At 41.7% G+C, this 23,619-nt stretch overlaps 1 protein-coding gene across 1 annotated transcript in view; it reads right to left on the reverse strand.

The window, feature by feature from the left end:
- EPHA3 (EPH receptor A3) overlaps positions 1–23,619 on the reverse strand; it is a 349,426-nt gene that overhangs the window by 52,309 nt on the left and 273,498 nt on the right. Inside the window, exons 10-12 of the mRNA XM_075854459.1 lie at positions 7,441–7,566; positions 2,595–2,780; positions 1,538–1,599 (exon numbers count right to left, since the gene is read on the reverse strand). Of these exons, the coding sequence (XP_075710574.1) occupies positions 1,538–1,599; positions 2,595–2,780; positions 7,441–7,566 (374 nt within the window). The remainder of the gene's footprint in view (positions 1–1,537; positions 1,600–2,594; positions 2,781–7,440; positions 7,567–23,619) is intronic.

Raw genomic sequence — 23,619 nt, forward strand, 5'->3', positions numbered from 1 at the left:
AGGAAGGTCACATGTTCACCTAGACACTATTTACAGCCTCCCTGTATATGATGCCACACACCTCCCTGTATATGATGTCACACACCTCCCTGTATATGATGTCACACACCTCCCTGTATATGATGCCACACATCTCCCTGTATATGATGCCACACGCCTCCCTGTATATGATGCCACACGCCTCCCTGTATATGATGCCACTCATCTCCCTGTATATGATGCCACACACCTCCCTGTATATGATGTCACACACCTCCCTGTATATGATGTCACACACCTCCCTGTATATGATGCCACACACCTCCCTGTATATGATGTCACACACCTCCCTGTATATGATGCCACTCATCTCCCTGTATATGATGCCACACACCTCCCTGTATATGATGTCACACACCTCCCTGTATATGATGCCACACACCTCCCTGTATATGATGCCACACACCTCCCTGTATATGATGCCACACACCTCCCTGTATATGATGCCACACATCTCCCTGTAGGTGATGCCACACACCTCCCTGTATATGATGCCACACAGCCTTCTTGTATATGCCACACGCCTCCCTGTATATGATGCCACACCAGCCTCCCTGTAGATGATGCCACACCAGCCTCCCTGTAGATGATGTCACACCAGCCTCCCTGTAGATGATGCCACACCAGCCTCCCTGTACATGATGCCACACCAGCCTGCCTGTATATGATGCCACACCAGCCTCCCTGTAGATGCCACACCAGCCTCCCTGTAGATGCCACACCAGCCTCCCTGTAGATGCCACACCAGCCTCCCTGTAGATGCCACACCAGCCTCCCTGTAGATCGTGCCACATACTCACGACAGCAGCGCCGTCTCTCCTCTTCTTCACTTGTGGTCACTCGTCTGCACGGGATCTGGCAAGGCAGCGCGACGGGGCGATGACGTCATCGAGGCGCCTTCAAACCCATGAAGACGAGTGACCACAGACGAGTGACCACACCTGAAGAAGCGCCGCAAACGTGAGTATGCCAACGATAGCCAGCAAGGGAACTAGTAGTTCCCTTGCCAATCCCCATGTAACAGATCCGTTTTTAACGGTTGTTACATGTATAGACAGCCGTTAAAAACGGATCCATTGACTTCTATGGGGGCCGTCAGGCCGTTAAAACGGCCAAAAATAGGACATGTCCTATTTTTTGACGGCCATTATTCACGGGCCGTTAAAAAAACGGCCGTGTGAATGCACCCATAGAATATCATTGTTCTGAAAACGGCCATGTGAAAGCCGTTAAAAGGACGGCCATCACATGGCCGTTTTTCACTGTCGTGTGAAAGAGGCCTTAGAGTATGGCTATTCTTAATCATGATATAATAATAATAATAATAATAATAATAATAATAATAATAATAATAATAATAAAAGCACCTGTCATTTTATTAATGTATACCAACCAATACATACATACATACATACAATAATACAATAATACATACATACAATACATTGAATAAATGTTTGCCAACCAATAAAACACTTCAAGAAGTTCTGCTACTTACCCGGAGGAAACTGTCCAGAGAGCCATTTTCCATGTATTCAGTCGCAATCATGACGGGCTTGCCTGGAAAAATTTACACATGGATTATTCTATACACATTTACCACAAATTTATAATAAAATCAATAGGTATTTTAATGAAGATTCCACCTTTTATCATTTTCTGGAAGAATTGTAGGCGCACGAAACTTTCATTCCTCTACACAGTACTGTGCATCTTCATAAGACATTATAAATCTTCCTTAATTCAGAAAATGTTGCCCATAATTTTACAGTATTTGAGTAAACCTGTAGCATTCCCCTTTATTTCACATCTTCTATCATCTATCTATCGATCTATCTATCTATCTATCTATCTATCTATCTATCTATCTATCTATCTATCTATCTATCTATCTATCTATCTATCTATCTATCTATCTATCTATCTATCTATCTCATATCTATCTATCTATCTATCTCATATCTATCTATCTATCTATCTATCTATCTATCTATCTCATATCTCATATCTATCTATCTATCTCATATCTATCTATCTATCTATCTATCTATCTATCTATCTATCTATCTATCTATCTATCTATCTATCTATCTATCTATCTATCTATCTATCTATCTATCTATCTATCTATCTCATATCTATCTATCTCATATCTATCTATTTCATATCTATCTATCTATCTATCTATCTATCTATCTATCTATCTATCTATCTATCTATCTATCTATCTATCTATCTATCTATCTATCTATCTATCTATCTCATATCTATCTATCTATCTCATATCTATCTATCTCATATCTATCTATCTATCTCATATCTATCTATCTCATATCTATCTATCTATCTATCTATCTATCTATCTATCTATCTATCTATCTATCTATCTATCTATCTATCTATCTATCTATCTATCTATCATCTATCTATCTATCTATCTATCTATCTATCTATCTATCTATCTATCTATCTATCTATCTATCTATCTATCTATCTATCTATCTATCTATCTATCTATCTATCTATCTATCTATCTATCTTTTATTAGAACTTACTCTTTGTGACTACTCCTTCCAGTCGTATGATGTTGGGATGCTCGAACTGTCCCATAATGCTAGCTTCACTCAAGAAATCTCTTCTCTGTTTATCTGTGTAGCCAACTTTCAGTGTTTTTATGGCCACACTGATTTCTTTCTTCGATGGCAGTTTTAGACGACCACTGCATACCTCACCAAACTCTCCTACAGCAAAAGGGACAGAAAGAAGATGTTATTATTCATATATTAAACTAATGTTAAAAAAATATTGTTTTTTTATTAACCTGAATATGTTTTTTTGATTTTCGGAAAGTGTAGAACTCAGGGCAAACACTGGAAAAATACACTAACTCCATACAAATAATCAATATAACATCTTATAACATCTTATTCTTTATAGCACTGCGGGGAGGTAGGTGAAACTGTAGATGAAGGTTTGCTTATACTGTATATACATGTGCATATAAACTGGAGATTGATTAAAATATCAAGACAACCACTGTGTCTTACCTGTACCTGTATGTGAATTATTTACTGTATATATCTTAAGAGTTTCTTCATGGTAACCACATATAGGCAAATATTGCCCATAACTGTAAGATTATCTTTCGATTTGCCTACTGATGTGTGTACAGAGCCTATACAGAAGTACACAGTGCCTACGACTCCATACAACAGAGTCAAAGGCACTCCATGTGCGGCCATATGGTGTCTCCCTCCGTACAGCACCATATTAGCTGTTCTCTCTCACAAACAATGCTTCTAGAAGAGGATATCTCCATAATACAGAATCCAATAGGGCATACAGTGCCGTAATGATCGAGGTTGCAGGGAATGCGACCGCAACCTGGCCCGGAGAGGAAAGGTGCCCGTAGGGGGCCCACGCCGCATCCTGACAGGCTGCTACTTCAGACCCTAGCACACAAGGTCTGTGTCTCCGCACATAGAAGGTCCTGACGTCAGGCAGCATCAAGACGTTGTATGTGACGCAGCTCACAACATCCTGATGCTGAACGTTGTGTGCTGTGTAGTCTACAACGTCCTGGCACTGCCCGGCATCAGGACCTTCTTTGCACTGCAGCACAGATCTTGCACAGCCTGAAGAGAAGCCAGGGGCAGTGAGTAAATGCCTTTTTTCTATGTCTAATATGGAGAGTGTATGCTGGGAGGGGGGTCTATGCTGGGGAGGCCCCATTAAAAAGTGTGTTACGCCCCTGAGGGCATGCCATAATTTTTAATTGATCACATTCTTACAATATTCAACATAAACACCCTCCATGCGCCCCTGTATGAAACCGGAGACATACGAGGTACATGAGGGCCTTATAGACTTCTATGGGTGCTTTATTACGGCTCCGCACAACTCGAAGATTGTATGGGACCAGAATACAGTTGTGTGCCTGAGTCCTTAGTGTTTAGGAATCATATGATACAGCGATGGCTTCCTGTGTGCAGCTTCATAGCGTTCTGTTGAGCTTGATCATCCTGACCATTCAATCTGCTCAATGATGAATTTAATGTCAAGATGATTATTATAGGGGATTAGGGTAATATGGGAAGCATTCAGCAGCAGTATTCAGTTCATTGCAGCAATTATCTTCGCGTGGCCACTTGATCCACAAAAATATGCATTTGTTCTGAAAATAGTTTTTTAGAACTTGTTAACCTTTAAATGTAAATGATATACCTTATCACAAACACATAGCAAAACAAAACAGCGTGTGGTTATTTTATTCAGCGATTTGTATACTAAGAATTGAATTACTCTTCCTGTCATTTTTTTATTAGATAAAACTGAAAAACAGCGTTTGCAGATCGAAAAACATTACAGGAATAAACATCTGCAGTACTGCGGCCTTAACGCTGCACAGCTCATAAAAAATGGTACATCTAAAGATGAAGTTAATGAGGCTCTGTCACCAGATTTTCAAACCCCTATCTCGTATTGCAGCAGATCTGCGCTGCAATGTAGATTAGAGTAACGTTTTCTTTTTTTCAAAAACGAGCATTTTTGGCCAAGTTATAAGCATTTTTATATTTATGCAAATGAGCCTTTCTTAAGTACAACTGGGCGTGTTTAAAGTTATGTCCAAGTGGGCGTGTATTGTGTGTGTAACATCTGGGAATTTTTACTTGTTTTACTAGCTGGGCGTTGTGAATAGAAGTGTATGATGCTGACGAATTAGCATCATCCACTTCTCTTCGTCAACACCCAGCTTCTGGCAGTGCACAGACACACAGCGTGTCCTCGCGAGATCACGCTGTGACGTCACTTCCTGCCCCAGGCCCTGCATCGTGTCGGACGAGCGAGGACACATCGGCACCAGGCGACAGAGGCTACATCGACTTACCTGCAAACGCCGATGCTGCTGCAGAATCAACTGTAGCCTCTGTCGCCTGGTGCCGATGTGTCCTCGCTCGTCCGACACGATGCAGGGCCTGGGGCAGGAAGTGACGTCACAGCGTGATCTCTCGAGAACACGCTGTGTGTCTGCACTGCCAGAAGCTGGGTGGTAACGAAGAGAAGTGGATGATGCTGATTCGTCAGCATCATACACTTCTATTCACAACGCCCAGCTAGTAAAACAAGTAAAAACGCCCAGATGTACACACACAATACACGCCCACTTGGACATAACTTTAAACACGCCCAGTTGTACTTAAGAAAGGCTCATTTGCATAAATATAAAAATGGTCATAACTTGGCCAAAAATGCTCGTTTTTGAAAAAAACAAAAACGTTACTGTAATCTACATTGCAGCGCCGATCTGCTGCAATAGGAGATAGGGGTTTGAAAATCTGGTGACAGAGCCTCTTTAAGCCCAGTTTGTCAGATGTAGTGGAGTTTGGCGCAGTGTTTGTGATTTTACACAGGACTGCAGATAAATATATTAATTTAAAGGGCTTGTCCCACATTTAAATATTACATTTGTCTGTTAGATCACATAAAAAAGAACAATTTTTGAATAGAAACCATTTAAAAAAAATGCTCCTGTGTCTAAATATTGCTTGTGAAGGATTTACCAGACACAGCTTCTGTGTCGACGCCCGTGGTTAATCAGTCTGCACCTGCTCCTAGGTCTGATAGAGTGAATCGATCTGCTACCACTCAGGCTGGTAGGCTGAGGAGTGGGAGAACCTATCACAGCCTGGCCATACGGTTCTAGCTCCCGCCCTCGGCCTATTTATACCTTCATTTCCTGCTTGTCTTTGCCTGTGATTCTGTCTGGTTTCCTGGCTCTGCTGCTCCTGCTATGATTATTGACCTTGCTTCATTTTGACCCTGGCTTTACTGACTACGCTCCTGCTCTGCGTTTGGTACCTCGTACACTCCTGGTTTGACTCGGCTCGTTCACTACTCCTGTTGCTCACGGTGTTGCCGTGGGCAACTGCCCCATTACCCTCAGCTTCTGTGTACCCTTGTCTGTTTGTCTGTCGTACACATATTGAGCGTAGGGACCGTCGACCAGTTGTACGCCGTCGCCTAGGACGGGCCCTGCAAGTAGGCAGGGACTGAGTGGTGGGTAGATTAGGGCTCACCTGTCTGTCTCCCTACCCCATCATTACATCGCTATTACATACTTGTTATGGCGCCCCCTAGTGTCCTTTCGATCCCTTTCTCAGAACGTCTACCTAATGTGTTCAGTACTGGTGAGAAAAAGCCACTTCTGTTCCACCGATTCTTATTGGTGGGCCTGCACAATAGCAGTAATCACTCCTCCGTCTATGTACAAGAGGATCCGGGTGGTGGGACGGAGCTACTGGGCATGTGTGACCGCCTACACTGGACACATTAGGTGGATGTTCTGAGAAAGAATCAAAAGAACACCAGGGGCGCCATAAGAAGTATATAACAGCAATATCTAGACTAGACACAGGGGTATTTTTTTTTTTTTATTATTCTAATTGAAAAAGTGTGCTGTTTTGTGTGACCTAACAGCGAATCTAATATCTAATCGCGGGACAACTACTTTTTATGATGCACAAATAATCCAGCCACAAAGAAGTATATAAGTTTACATTGTTAATGGCACAGCCCATTGTGATATCTAAATGTGGATAGGACTGCTGGTAAACCTAATAAGCTATCTAAGCTATGAGTGTTACACCAAAAGAGCTAAATAACAAACTCAGCACTGCTACACCTGTATCTAAAATTCAATGTATTTGTCGATTTCTTGCAAGTCATCTACAGCGAGCTGCAAACTGCTGAGTATTAATATTTTATTGTAGATTTTCTACTCACACTATATTATTATTGGTTAATAAAAAATAACTAGCAGGTATTAAAATCAATGCAGAACTTCTGGTTTTATGGAAAGCATTTCCAGATACAATTCCCCAAGTAAAAAATACATTCTATTAAATATGTTCTCTCGGCGTGTGCAATCAGGTATGTACTTTTAAAGGACCAGACTTACAAATAATCAAAGCGACACACATAGGCTGATAATAAAAACTGGTACTGGTACATTTTGTAGCTTGCCTGCTGGAGGAATTGATAGAATACAATTCCCAACATGACTTGCCAACCACAGTTTAAAGCACCGCAAAGACCAAAATGTAATATGCTTTATATATAAAGAATGACGTCCTTACCAGGTGTATATATGCAGCTTTTATAATGAGGACTATTATTGCCAATGCCACCAGCCTCTCATAAAGTGAAATGGTTAATATCAGAACGTTACTGTGCACCTGACAGCAAATGTATATGCCATACATCCCAAGGTCGCATACAGCCTTTCTATTCAGATATGTTTAGTGGGTCCCTGAAGTTCACTAGAAGTTTATTACATATAATACATAAATAATAGATTTTTCCATTTATTTACTTGATATAACCCAGAATTTAGTTTCTTACCTGCTCCAATGACTTTATCTATAGATATACAGGAAGAGTCCAGCTCTTTTGCAAATTCGTGCACGGCTTGGTTAGGATCTTCATAAGTATGAGGATCTACGTAGGTCCTGATTCCGGGATACTTTACTGTTAAGGATGAAAAGAGAATATTTGGAAAATTGCTAAAATACAAATTACGTTTTCTAGCAATTAATGATTGCTATGTGATATGTGTGGTTAGACATTTTCTGCATAGAAATAAAGGCAGTTGTCATGCAATGACTGTACTCAGTTTCCATATGGAAATAGTAATAGTGCAGAAGTAACTAAATGCATGGCTGGATACACCTGGATTATGCTCTTAAAATCTGTAATCCATCATAGGAACAGAAAAAGGAGAAAAACAGAAGCGCCAGATCCGTCACACGGTGCCCGGCGGAACCCATTGACTTTAATTAACTTTATTTTTCCGGACAAAATAGCGCTGTATACTGTGCTATTCTGACTGGCAAATATGATGGAATCTGCGACAGAGGTGACAAACGGAGCCTCCGACGCAGATGTTGACAGGGCCTTGCTGCGCTGTTTAGAAATTGCATAGTAAAGGATATGAAGAACTTGCTGCATACAATCTACATTGACCAACAGTAGTAAAATAGTATGCAGTAAGCTCATAAGCTCCCCCTAGTGGTGGCTGCAGGCAGACTGAGTATTATTACATAAGTCTATGGCTACACATGAAATTTGGATCCCTGTAGTAAAAAAAATGAGCTATAAAGATATTTAGAAAAACTTATTTAGCAGAGTAAACTCCCATAACTAAAGTTAGCAGGGCCAATGATATTATATTAGGGCATCTATCTATGTTATTCCCTATTGTATTATATAAAGCAACTGTATAAGTTGTTTTTTAATTGTACCAAATATATACACATTTCACATTATCATTGGAGATATTTTTTCTTATGCACGTCCCATAAATCTATATGGTTTTACACTGGCGATTATCGGGCAGACGAGCGTTTATAGATGCCGATAATTGCCCTATGTAAACAGGGGAACGATCAGCAGATGAACGAGCTAACGCCCGATCACCTGCTGATCGTATCGTTTTAAAAAAGTTAAATATTAGCGTTGTCGCCAGCGCATCTCCCTGTGTAAACAGGGAGACGCACTGCCGACATGATAATAATGGATGGTGATGATGAGCGATCGGAGTAACGACCGCTCGTCCCCATCCATTGCTCCTTGTGACAGGAGCAAACGAGCACCGATCAACGATGTCAAAGGCCATTTAGTACATGCGCTAAAGCTGTAAGATAAAAAATTTCCTTAGATGAATATGCTCTACTTTCCTGTGATGTCCTTGTGTATTTTTTTAATTTAAATAATATAACCTGCTGTCTCTGAGTTATATCTGTTTCTTGAAAAGCAAACTTATATGGCCCCCATTAGAAATTCCGCAGGAGTTCTCAACCCCCTTTTTCGAAGGATATGTGCATATTTGAACACCATTGTAAAGTTAAGTAACTTTGTAAATACATTCCACAGGTCCCAAGCAACAGTCTGTATTATGGTCCCAAGCTGCTGCCTGGCATTGGAAACAGTCAAGAAGCTTGTCATCAGATACCGTCAACAGTCACAGCTATCAGAAACAGGTTAGATGAACTCTAATGTAGTTGTACTGGGTTTTTTTCTGTTTCTTCCTACATAGGATTTTTGTAGTGGACATTTTAGGGCACATTCAGATGTGGCGGAATTGCTGTTGAATTCCAGTCCGCAGTGGAATTCTGCAGCAGCCATTTGTTACATTTCTTTCTATACATTTTTAGGAAACTCAGTTCAGACGTTACAGAAAATAACTGTGAAATCGGGCTGCGGTGCAGATTTTTCCCTCCGTAGCTTGCTCTTTCCATTGCAGAGAAGAAGCGGAATTTCATTGCGGATTTCAGCCTTTGCAATGCTAAAACTGAAATCTGTGGCAAGTCCGCTGTGATATCTGCAACATCTGAATTACCTGTCAAATATACAAATGTTGCTGCAGATTCATTGCGTAATTGCCCCGAATCTGCACCGGAAAAATTCGGCCACATCTGAACATGGCCTTAAACTCCCTAGAATCAGAATCACCAAAGTAAGTTATGTGCAAGTATTGAGTCAACAAGGAATTTTGCAATATTTCAGCTCTGAAGCCTGCAGAATTATGAATGCAGCCCATGCCTTTATTACAGACTATAACTCAAAATCAGTACAATATAAGTATTGTAATGAATTTACTCAACTTTTTATGCAGTTTAATTCTATAACTAAGCTATAAAATATTGGTGAACATTCACTCTAACCTCCTAAACATCAAATCTATCTAATTATGTAGTGATACATCATGATTTCCCACCAGCATGTCTACGTAGGTATCAAGATTTGCCTTTTAGTAGTCTGACAAACCTAGTTGACAACTTTTTAGGGAGCTTTAACGGCAGCCATATTAGTTGTCGGCCATCTTCCTAAAAAATAGACATAACTAAGTAATGGTGGTGATCTCTCTGGCAAAGTTTTAGTTCTTGCAGTACTGTCTGTCTCCCAGCTTCTAACTGGAACCCCCGGCACCACCCAAATGCCCCTCCAGTACCCTGGAGCTACACCCCTGCTTACTAGATATTCACAAGTAGTTATTTTATTTAAAGGGGAAATGTTTAATTTTTGAATTGCATTTTATTAGATGTATTAGCTACTTCCAATCTTCCGGTGATTGACATTTATTTTGTTCTCTCCATTTTACATCCTCCTATAAACTGCCATAATTCTCTTTTTTCTATTTATTTTAAAGAGGAAATCGAAGGTTATAACGGAGCATTTCCTTCTGTTTAACACATAAATAATGGCACATTGGTTTCTCCTAATACTCAGCAAGTTTAATTAATTTTCATATAATAAATGGTCCTGGCTGTTTTACGGAAATACGCTTTAATTCAGCAGAAGGGGTTCGAGATTGCTGAGCTGGATTTGTAACGTGTTAAACGACAAATTAATTTTCGGGCTACGACTATCCACAGACAGGTTAAAGAGATGGAGAAGGAAATAGACGCTTTTCCTACAGAGACTGGGTCATTTTGTTTGTGGGGGACTTTACATAAACAGGGCTCTTTGTTAAGGGTAGGGGTGTTATGCTGGAACGCCTCTGAACGCTGATGAATTGTTCCATTGTATAAAAGGTGCTATAACTCGCTGCCTGTAAAAACAATACAATTAACAAACACAATTAAGGCCAATGTAAACATCGCCTCTGGCGAAACCATAAACTGCCTGGTAATGATCATTCAGAGCTTTGAGCCCACAGCCCTAACTCCCCAGATGGTGAACAAAATCCATTTAAAGATTTGTCCTTCACTTGCAATAGGAACCAATACAGAATAATAATAATAAAGTGGGAAAAAGTAATGATAATTCATGAATGCATAATTAAATCACTGGAATAGGACTAGAGTTTCGTTTAAAATGTAACTTTTACTTGTAACATATTTAAAAAGTGTGTAAAACAAATGGCACACCAGGACAAGACTGTTTACAAAAAAAAATTCCTTATTGTACAGGAGATGTAGTGCTCCATGCAAAAAAATTCAATATTGGTGATATTATCATTTCTTTGCAGAGTTTAAGAAAATGCTCCAAATTGTTGCAAAACATGTGAGTGATCTATTTCCCAGGAGGATAAATATAAATCTCTGTGGGGTAATGACCCCTCCTACCCGTTCCGTAGTGTGTTCCGTTCCTATGGCTGGGGACTGGGAAGCCTCACTTGTTTCTTTCATATGATTTTAGGCAATCAATCATTGCTTTAGGCTTCAAATATACCACTAACACCTTTAATTCATGAATGCAGAACTAATTCTAATTCAGTTTTTTATATATAGACTTTTTTTTAAAGAAGAGAGATTTTCTGTGGAATGGACAGGGATTGAAATGTCTGATAATTGGGAATTCAGATGTTAGTAAGTTTAGGATCCATTCACATGTAGTTTTTGCCAATGTTTTACAACCACGATGCTGCATGATCTGCAACTACTGGTGGTGCAGATTGTGCAATAAGCAGCACTACCATCTGTAATTAAAAATGTCGCTACGAATGAAATTCACTGTTCATGCCTCAATAACACATATTTGGACAAAATGGACTACTATGAGATAACAATTTTACACTACACTGTTGTATGATGTCTGTATGATGTCACTGGAGTTGTTTGACATGTGATCCATCAGTCTGCCTAAGTAGCTGATGACGAGATAAAATTGTCAGATGGATGCATATGGAGCCAATGACGATGTTAATCTATACTGCCACCAGGACTACATATACAAACATCTGCTATGTTGTCATAGACTAAAGGTTACCATAGACATTAGATTTATGTCAGCTGAACCCGCCAATTTCAACAGGACCGGCCAACCATAGTGTATTAGATGTTCTGCCGACATTCGAACGGCAGAAGTTGCTAAAAAAAAGGATCTGGCATTTTGAATTTCAACATACATGTTCCGATGTTCTCAAGGCAAATAAGCAACCGCCAGAGGTGTATGGCAGCAGCTTATTACTTTCTCCATATTGAGAATACATGCATGCTCGGCCGAACCGTGTGTGCATGTGTATGTGGTATGTGGAGGTTGACAAGGAATAGCTGCCAGCCAAACAATAGTTTGGCCGACAGCCATATGAGGTGTATGGCCACCTTAAGGGCTTGTGCACATGGCCTTATTATGGCTCTAGTTTCATACAGAGGCATAAAGAGATTTTGTTCTGCCAGATTCTATAAGCATATGACAGAAAAAAAAATTGCCATGCTTCATTGGACTGTGTGTAATGAGGTTTTCTCCATAACTACAGAGATTGGATGTGCACTATCTTACAGGCTCTGTGCACTGGGCTCCGGCTTGTGCATGAAATATTATCCAGGCAACTATATCTTAAATATAATATCTATGTTAATATCTACACTACCGTTCAAAAGTTTGGTGTTACCCAGACTATTTTGTGTTTTCCATGAAAACTCACACTTATATTTATCAAATGAGTTGCAAAATGACTAGAAAATATAGTCAAGACATTGGCAAGGTTAGAAATAATGATTTTTATTTGAAATAATAATTTTCTCCTTCAAACTTTGCTCTCGTCAAAGAATGCTCCATTTGCAGCAATTACAGCATTGCAGACCTTTGGCATTCTAGCTGTTAATTTGCTGAGGTAATCGGGAGAAATTTCACCCCATGCTTCCAGAAGCCCCTCCCACAAGTTGTATTGGCTTGATGGGCACTTCTTGCGTACCATACGGTCAAGCTGCTCCAACAACAGCTCTATGGGGTTGAGATCTGGTGACTGCGCTGGCCACTCCATTACAGATAGAATACCAGCTGCCTGCTTCTTCCCTAAATAGTTCTTGCATCATTTGGAGGTGTGCTTTGGGTCATTGTCCTGTTGTAGGATGAAATTGGCTCCAATCAAGCGCTGTCCACAGGGTATGGCATGGTGTTGCAAAATTGAGTGATAGCCTTCCTTATTCAAAATCCCTTTTACCTTGTACAAATCTCCCACTTTACAAGGATCAAAGCAACCCCAGACCATCACATTACCTCCACCATGCTTGACAGATGGCGTCAGGCACTCTTCCAGCATCTTTTCAGTTGTTCTGCGTCTCACAAATGTTCTTCTGTGTGATCCAAACACCTCAAACTTCGATTCGTCTGTCCATAACACTTTTTCCAATCTTCCACTGTCCAACGTCTGTGTGCTTTTGCCCATATTAATCTTTTCCTTTTATTAGCCAGTCTCAGATATGGCTTTTTCTTTGTCACTCTGCCCTGAAGGCCAGCATCCCGGAGTCGCTTCTTCACTGTAGACGTTGACACTGGCGTTTTGCGGGAACTATTTTAGGAAGCTGCCAGTTGAGGACCTGTGAGGCGTCTATTTCTCAAACTAGAGACTCTAATGTACTAATCTTGTTGCTCAGTTGTGCAGCGGGGCCTCCCACTTCTCTTTCTACTCTGGTTAGAGCCTGTGTGTGCTGTCCTCTGAAGGGAGTAGTACACAATGTTGTAGGAAATCTTCAGTTTCTTGGCAATTTCTCGCATGGAATAGCCTTCATTTCTAAGAACAAGAATAGACTGTCGAGTTTCACATGAAAGCTCTCTTTTTCTAGCCATTTGGAGAGTTTAATCGAACCCACAAATGTAATGCTCCAGATTCTCAACTAGCTCAAAGGAAGGTCAGTTTTATAGCTCCTCTAAACAGCAAAACTGTTTACAGCGGTGCTAACATAATTGCACAAGGGTTTTTTAAATCATCCATTATCCTTCTAACACAGTTAGCAAACACAATGTACCATTAGAACACTGGAGTGATGGTTGCTTGAAATGGGCCTCTATACACCTATGTAGATATTGCATTAAAAACCAGACGTTTGCAGCTAGAATAGTCATTTAGCACATTAACAATGTATAGAGTGTATTTCTGATTAATTTAATGTTATCTTCATTGAAAAAACTGTGCTTTTCTTTCAAAAATAAGGAAATTTCTAAGTGACCCTAAACTTTTGAATGGTAGTGTATATATATATATATATATATATATATATATATAAATCACATAAACAACACAAAAGTTTGAACAGCACATTCCAACATAATTATACAAAACGTGTATGCAGGTGCAAGAACGCCTGTGACTGCAAATTTATACAGCAGACAAGAAAATGGCGACAGCACACTGCGAACACCAAGGTAACATAAACCGTTAAATATAAATATATATTCATTACATGCTAAATCTACTTACAATAGGGAGGCTCTTAGTGCACATTTTGATCAAATCAGAATCAGAAATATACTCTATACATTGTTAATGTGCTAAATGACTATTCTAGCTGCAAACGTCTGGTTTTTAATGCAATATCTATCTACATAGGTGTATAGAGGCAGGTGGGCAAACACGTGCACTAAGAACCCCCCTATTGTAAGTAGATTTAGCATGTAATGCATATTTATTTAGATTTAGCGGTTTAGGTAACTTTGGTGTTCACAGTGTGCTGTCACCATTTTCTTGTGTGCTGTGTATATATATATATATATATATATATATATATATATATATATATATATAAAGATGATAATAATATTTATTATTACTATTAACATTATTATTATTATTATTATTATTATTATTAACAAACTACTCTAGAAATCTTGCAATTTAATCTACAAATTGTAGATCATTACAAAAACTATTTTGTAGAAGCTGGTTCACTGAAATCCCTAGAAAACAAAAAACAAATCTCTTCCAAATGCTCCATTTACTATACAAGGCTTATAGGTTAATGTAGCAGAAATATTTCAGATCATATTCTAATGAAGTAAGCTTTCGCTGTAACTCTGCGGTTTTTGCATGCTTGCCAGTAGAGAGGTCGATGAGGAAATTATAAGTGTGTGTCAAATGAAAGGCAGCGAATGATTACATTAAATGTACCATACAAAAGATCACAAAAAACAGTTGGCCACATATTGTGCCCCTGACACCCACACTCTTTTGGAGTTTACACCACAGAAAATAAGCTTACGCATTGTGCAGGAGATTTCTTTGAATGCAGCCTCTGAGAGTCCTCTAGGGACTGGGTGAAACAGGGATACAATGGCCGTAATCTCTTCGCACCAATAATTAGGGGCAGCACATGTCGTAAATGGGTTCTGTCATGAATAACAGATAATAAACACATGCACATGTGTTAAGCCCCTCTGTTCTACAGCTCATTCTGTGCAAACACAATCATTTTCCCTCTCATTCTACCAGCATGATCCGCCCTCGGGCTAACGAAATGTAAGAGGTGCTAGTCAGACAGGGGCAGCTGAGGAGGTGAAACACTTCTCCAGGCCTTTGAAGGGAAGTCATGGGATTTTCAATATTGCCGCAGCCTGCAGCTCAAGTCGTGATTTTTCATTCAGAGCAAAGTATGGGAAAAAGCCACAGTTGTTTTAAAAGATGGCTTGTCTTAGCTGCATTTATTGACTTTGTGCCGGTCGGGCTGACATAATTCACAAAATGTAAATAAACTAAGAGTCGCACGGTTACACATCTGACAGCATTAATATTAGTAAATGAGATCCAGCATCGAAAGATCTTGACAGCAGTGACATATAAAGAAGACAAATATAGATGTGTCCATGGAGGCCCAGAGTCATGTAAACTTCAACAGATGAAATACTGTTTTCTAGTTATTCATAATAGGATATTAAATGAAGCCAATTTAGTTTAGTATAAAGGATAGAATTTTTTTTTAAAACATCGTCAATTTGGTCCCCAAGCCAAGATCTGGGAACACACTGTGTTTATTTGCAAACTGTGGAAAAGCTGCACAGACTTTAATGCGCACATAGAATGTAAACCAGGGGTCCCCAACCCGTAGCTCAGAAGCCACATATGGCTTGTAGACCCCTGCTCGATGGCTTGTGGGCTTTCTACTAGACAGAAACATTTGCGGAATTGATGTTTTTTCTCCATGCCCACTAATAAGAGTTAATCAAGTAGTTATTTAATAGCACCCCAAAATGGTGCTATTAAAAATACAACTCGTCCGGAAAAAAACGAGCCTTCATATGACTATTTTGATGGAAAAATAAAGTTATGTATTGGTTACATAGCTTCTATGATCTCTTCGAGTTGAATGTAGCTTGAAACCATCTCTCAGTGCTGAATGTGACTCTCAAGGTTAGGGTATGTTCACATGGCTTATTTTCGGGCGTTTTTCGGGCCGTAAACGTCCCTAAAATGGGAAAAACGGCGTTCTGTTCCGACAAGCCGTTTTTTCACGGCCGTTTTTCAAAACGGCCACGTAAAAAACGGCCGCTTAAAAATAAAGAAGTGCATGTCATTTCTTCAGCCATTTTTGTATCCGTTTTCCCATAGACTCTACAGAAAAACAGCTCCAAAAACGCCGCAAAAAAACGCGAACGGCTTAAAAAACTTCTGAAAATGAGGAGCTGTTTTCCCCTGAAACAGCTGTGTATTTTGAGACGTTTTTTTATTTTGTGTGTACACATACCATAAGAAAGTTTGGGAACCACTGATGTAAACAAACAGCCAGATGTCCATTCAATGTGGCCCCCAAGACCTTTCTGTGGGCACCAAATTAAAATGAAAGAGGTATTACAAAGTTTATGCTGTCTCTTATGTATATTTGAATTCCCAATAAAATGACAATTATTGGGCATCTTTTCTTAGAACTCTGCATTGCGACAATCCTCTGTTATTCATCCTGGAAATGCATAAATAAATTGACAACTTGGCATTACAATTCTGCTTGTCAATATGGTCTGTCCCTTCACAGTCAGCACTAATGAACAGTGGAAGAGTGTGTAAGGACACACAACATTGACAGGTGGAATACTAACACTCAGTGAATTTTTTTTTATCAATTTACCCATAGTGATGTACCGAGGCATTACATGAAGCTCCTGGGGTCCAATGCTAAATATGTAAGAGGGCCCCCCACCTACCATGTGCCATTTATAATACTGGTGTCTACTTATGAGACAGACGGTCCTCAGAGCCTTTATGTGACTGCTAACTCCTACAGCTATATCCCTGTTGATCTGCATTGTGGCAGATTGTGTAAATTCAAAACAATGATTTTCTTAGAGCCAGGTAATAAGTGGATATATTAAAGCATGATCCACCTGTCACATTTATAATGTCTTATGATGTATGTTCCCAAGTCTGGTCCTCAAGGACCTATCCAGTGCTTATTTCAAGATCATCTTACTTCCATACAGGTGGTTTTGTCATTGGCAGACGCGAGGTGTCCGGATAATTAATGCCGTGACTCTCGTGTGAGAAGATCCTGAATAACTACTTTCTTTATCAGGGGAATGAGTATTTGAGAAGCTCTGATATTAAAGACAGCATTAATTAGCTGCAAATCTGAAATATTCAACAGCACAAGTCTGCCAGCCTTCCTTGAAGGTTGAACCTTGCATCCCTGACTTATAAAGGATAATATATCTTCCAGAAAAAATAGTATTTATATTGAAAGAAGACTTCTGGGAATTAAATACGCGTTCCCAACTGATTGAGAATTTAGCATTTAAATGATATGGAACAAGCGCACAAGCAAATTATTTAAAGACGTATAAGACTGGTTGAACTGGATGGACTTCTGGGTTGTTTTTAACCTTTCTATCAATCTTCTCACTTCATCATTTTTAGTTGCCTCTATTACCTGATTCTACTGGGAACTTGATGTCATCTGGCAGCAAGATAGACCCTTGTCTTCTACCTAATGTGCTAAAACTAAAACCGAAAAGAGACAGTAAAAGACTTAAGCCACTAAACAAAAGTTTCCTCATTAGGGAATCAGAAGGGTCCTCAGATGATTAGCTGATCACAAGAGACCCATTGCTGAGAGACCCCAAATGATTATCTGTAATCTGCGGGGGAAACCAGGAAGAACGTTTACATTTATTTGCAACGCCACCACATGGGAAATTAAGCATTAAACAGTTCTCAATGAAATCGATGGGCTGTCCATGTAAAACAATGTACACTTACACCTGAATACACCTTTAGAGCAGCACTCATCTAAATTGTCATTGATGATACAAGTCATGTATGCTAGGGGTCTCAACCATGCAGCCCACGTGCCACATATGGCCCCTGAGGCTGTCATGTGCGGCCAGCAGGGAGAGAAGAGAGTAGACGAAAGGAGGAGCGCTCCCTCATGACGTCAGTCCTTTTCCCGTGCTGCCGACGTATTGGTGATAGGTGAGCAGTGGCCTGACAGTCCCCTGTAGTGCAACCCCCCTGTAAATAGCGCCCCACTCACCTCACTTTTGACAGCGCTAAACCCCCCTCCCTGAAGAAGGCTCCATTGGGGCTCCCTCCAAAACCGTAATCCCCAGCTAGAGCGCTGCCGACACACTGGCCTGGGATTCCTATGCTGTAGATAACGCCCCACACACCACCCTGTTGACAGTGCTACACACCCCCTCCATGTATGTAGCTCCATTGCGGCTCCATCCTCGACCGAAATCCCCGGCCAGCGCAATGCCGGAGATTCTGGTTAGAGATTCGGCTCCTAGAGGTAGCCCCTGACGTCACTGTCCATATATAGACAGTGATGATAGGGTTCCTCCAGCAGAGGAATTCCTGGCCAGAGTTTCGGCAATGCTCTGGCCGGGGATTCCGGTCGAGGAGGAACCTTCAATGGAGCTACCTACATGGAGGGGGTGTGTAGCGCTGTCAATAGAGTGGTGTGTGGGGCGCTATCTACAGCAGAAAAATCCTAGGCCAGTCCGTCGGCAATGCTCTGGCTGGGGATTCCACTCCTATAGGGGGCATGTGGCACTATCTATAGGGGTTGTGTGTGTATGCGTGTGGCATTATCTACAAAGGGGTGTGTGTCAATATCTACAAAGGATATGTGTGGCAGTATCTACAGGGGGCACTGTGGCAGTATCTACAGAGGGCACTGGGGCACTATCTACAGAGGACACTGGGGCACTATCTACAGAGGACACTGGCATTATCTGCAGAAGGCAATGTGGCAATATCTACAGAGGGCAATGTGGCATTATCTACAGAGGGCAATGTGGCTGTATCTACAGAGGACACTGGGCACTATCTACAGAGGGCACAGTGGCATTATCTACAAAGGGCACTGTGGCAGTATCTACACAGGGCAGTGTGGTATTATTTACAGAGGGCTCTGTGGCAGTATCTAAAAAGAGGCTGCACAATCTTTATATTCTACTGTCTGTCAAACGCTGCCAACTGAGCAGCCAGACTGCATTTAGCAACAGTTAAACTGGAAAACTTGATTGTTAAAATAAGCATGTGGAGTAAACTCGCACATTTCTGGTAAGTTTAAACCTAGCAGTATTATTATAGTAATGTAGTATTCTTATAGTAATGTAATATTATTATAATAATGTAGTATTGTTATAGTAGTTCAAATAACACTAATTGATTAACAATAATTTTGTATTGTATCAAATTTGAAAGTAATGCGGCCCGTCAACTTCAAATTTTTTGGGTAATGCGGCCCATTTACCCGCCCGAGTTTGAGACCCCTGTTGTATGCTAAAGGAACAGTAGTCCTATAAATGATTAATAATAGTAAACACAAGAAACTTTTTCTTCTGTATAGATTTCTCATTAATTTCTAGTTGTGTTGTTCCTTTAACATGGCGTTTGTCAGTCTGCAGTATTTTCTTCATACTTCTAAGACACACAGAATACCAGAATGTAGCTAGGAAGCTGAGAGTTTCAGTAAGGCTTCATTCACAACTGCGCTAGGGCTCCGTTCCGACGTTCCGTTGGAGCTTTCCGTCGGAACGGAGCCCTGACAAACACAATGATGACTCCAGAGGTTCCGCTGCTTCGTTCTTCCACGGAGAACTCGGATGAACAGATGCAAATCGGGGCCTCCGTGTCTCCCCAACAACGTAGAGATTTTCGCAGGAAGAATGGTCTCTGCTTCTACTGTGGGGATGACAAGCATCAATTGAACGCCTGTCCCAGGCGCAAGAATAAGCAGCCGGAAAACTTCCGCGTCTAAGTGACCATCGGGGAGGTCGCTTGGGCGCAAAGGTATTTCCCGTTAACATGAAGCCTAATAAAATCTTGCTTCCATTTCAGGTCTCTTTTGATGGAAGGTCTTCTACCGGCAGTGCCTTTGTGGATTCAGGGTCTGCTACTAATATTATGTCTGTGGAATTTGCTATGTCTCTAGCTATGCCACTAATTGATTTGCCTAAACCTGTCCCGGTAGTGGGTATTGACTCCACTCCGCTTGCTAATGGTTACTTTATGCAGCATACCCCTGTTTTTGAACTCATTGTTGGCTCCATTCATTTGGAGCAGTGTTCTGTGTTAGTGATGCAGGGGTTATCGTCCGATTTTATTTTAGGCCTCCCTTGGTTGCAGACGCATAATCCCACTTTTAACAGGAATACTGGTGATCTTACTAAATGGGGTAATGAATGCATGACGTCATGTTTTCTATTAATTTGGTTTCTCTCGCCGAGGAGGTGATCACTCTACCTGAGTTTATTCAGGACTTCACGGATGTCTTTTTTAAAAAGGCCTCCGAAGAATTACCTCCTCATAGAGAGTATGATTGCGCAATCGACTTGGTACCAGGAGCTAAGTTCCCTAAAGGTAGGATATTTAATCTCTCTTGTCCTGAGCGTGAAGCCATGAGAGAATATATCCAGGAAAGCCTGGCCAAGGGTTACATTCGCCTGTCTACTTCTCCGGTAGCTGCTGGCTTCTTCTTCGTGGGGAAGAAGGATGGTGGTCTTAGGCCGTGCATTGATTACCAAAGTTTAAATAAGATCACTGTAAGGAACCAGTATCCCCTTCCTTTGATTCCTGATCTCTTCAATCAGGTTCAGGGGACCCAATGGTTCTCTAAGTTCGATCTTCGGGGGGCTTATAACCTTATCCGGATCAGAGAGGGGGATGAGTGGAAGACTGCGTTTAATACACCCGAAGGTCATTTCGAATATCTCGTCTTGCCCTTTGGGTTGTGTAATTCTCCCGCGGTCTTCCAGAATTTCATAAATGAGATTTTAAGAGACTATCTGGGGGTATTTCTTGTAGTGTACCTTGATGATATAATTGTGTTTTCCAAGGACTGGTCCTCCCACATTGAGCATGTCAGGAAGGTGCTCCAGGCCCTTCGGAAAAACAAACTCTTTGCAAAAACCGAAAAATGTGTGTTTGGGGTGCAGGGGATACCTTTTCTGGGTCAAATCCTCACTCCTAACGAATTCCGCATGGACCCTGCCAAGGTTCAGGCTGTGGTAGAATGGGTCCGCCTTGCCTCCCTGAATGCCTTACAGTGTTTCCTGTGGTTTGCTAATTATTATAGGAGATTTATTGCTAACTTCTCGGTCATCGCTAAGCCTCTTACGGACCTCACTCATAAAGGTGCTGATCTTCTCCACTGGCCTCCGGAGGTGGTCCAGGCTTTTGAGATCCTTAAGAGGTGCTTAGTCTCTGCCCCAGTGCTGATTCAGCCTAACCAAATGGAGCCATTCATCGTGGAGGTTGACGCCTCCGAGGTGGGAGTGGGTGCTCTCTTGTCCCAGGTTACTAGGTCTCTCACCCATCTCCGTCCCTGTGCCTACTTTTCCAGGAAGTTCTCCTCCGCTGAGAGAAACTATGACGTTGGAAACCGCGAACTCTTAGCCAATAAATGGGCATTTGAAGAGTGGCGCCACTTCCTCAAGGGGGCTAGGCACCAGGTAACAGTTCTTACTGAAAACAAGAATCTGGTGTTCCTAGAATCTGCCCGGAGGCTAAACCCGAGACAAGCTCGATTGGGCGTTGTTTTTTACGAGATTCAACTTTGTGGTTACCTTTAGGGCTGGGTCAAAAAATATCAAAGCTGATGCTCTGTCGCGTAGCTTCATGGCCAGCCCTCCTCCTGAGGAGGATCCCGCTTGTATTTTGCCCCCAGTTATAATCATATCCCCTGTGGATTCAGACTTAGCCTCCGAAATTGCGGCTGATCAAGGTTCTGCTCCCGAGAAACCTTCCTGAGAACAAGCTGTTTGTTCCCCTGCAATTCCGGCTAAGGTTGCTCAGGGAGAATCATGACTCTGCACTGGCCATCCAGGCATCCTGGGTACCAAGCACCTCATTTCCAGAACCTATTGGTGGCCTGGGTTGTTTAGACGTTAAGGCCTACGTCGCCGCTTGTGAAATTTGTGCTAGGTCCAAGACTCCCAGGTCCCGACCTGCGGGCTTACTATGTTCTTTGCCCACTCCCCAGAGACCTCGGACCCATATCTCCATGGATTTTATCACCGATCTGCCTCCATCCCAAGCAAGTCGGTGGAGTGGGTTGTAGTAGACTGCTTCAGTAAGATGTGCCACTTTGTACCCCTCAAGAAAATACCCAATGCCAAGACGTTAGCTACCTTGTTTGTCAAACACATCCTGCGTCTCCATGGGGTTCCTGTCAATATTGTTTCTGACAGAGGGGTACAATTTGTTTCAATGTTTTGGAGAGCTTTCTGTAAGAAGCTGGAGATTGATCTGTCCTTTTCCTCGGCCTTCCATCCGGAAACTAATGGCCAAACTGAGAGGACTAATCAGTCTCTAGAACAATACTTAAGGTGTTTTATCTCTGACTGTCAAAATGATTGGGTCTCCTTCATTCCCCTCGCCGAATTTTCCCTTAATAACCGGGTCAGTAGCTCGACGGGGGTCTCCCCTTTCTTCTGCAATTTTGGGTTTAATCCACGGTTCTCCTCCGTTACACCTGGTGGTTCCAACAATCCAGAGGTAGATGTCGTTCATCGGGAACTGTGCACAGTCTGGGCCCAGGTTCAGAAGAACCTTGAGGCGTCCCAGAGCATCCAAAAGACTCAGGCAGATAAAAGACGTTAAACTAACCCCCTATTTGTGGACCCCTATCGGGGATCTGGTGTGGCTGTCTTCTAAAAATTTGCGCCTTAAAGTTCCGTCCAAGAAATTTGCTCCCCGGTATATAGGGCCATACAAAATCATTGAGGTCCTCAACCCTGTATCCTTCCGGCTGGAGTTACCACCGTCTTTTCAGATACACAACGTGTTCCATGCGTCCCTCTTGAAAAGCTGCTCCCCGTCCTTGGCTACATCGAGGAAACCTCCGGTCCCCGTTCTCACTCCTGATGGGGTAGAATTCGAGGTAGCCAAGATTGTGGACAGCAGGACGGTCCAAGGCTCCCTCCAGTACCTGGTCCATTGGAGAGTATACGGGCCTGAGGAGAGGACTTGGGTACCCACCCGGGATGTTCACGCCGGTATATTGCTCAGGAAGTTCCATCTTCGGGTTCCCCAACAAGCCAGGCCAACCTAGGAAGGGTCCAGTGGCCCCTCATAAAAGGGGGGGAACTGTAAAGGGTTTGCCTGACACAGGTTCTGTGTCGACACCCAGGGTTAATCAGCCTTCATCAGCTCCAAGGTCTGCTAGAGTGATGCGATCTGTTACCACTCAGGCTTGCAGGCTGAGGAGAGGGAGAACCTATCACAGCCTGGCCTGACGGTTCTAGCTCCCACCCTTGGTCTATTTATACCCTCTCTTGCAGCATGTTCCTTTCCTGTGATTCTCTGGTTTCCTGGCTCTGCTATTCCTGCTATTTACCTGATTGACCGCTGTAACTTTTTGACCC

The sequence above is a fragment of the Rhinoderma darwinii genome, chromosome 2 (genome assembly GCF_050947455.1).
Source record: "Rhinoderma darwinii isolate aRhiDar2 chromosome 2, aRhiDar2.hap1, whole genome shotgun sequence".
NCBI classification, from domain to species: Eukaryota; Metazoa; Chordata; class Amphibia; order Anura; family Rhinodermatidae; genus Rhinoderma; species Rhinoderma darwinii.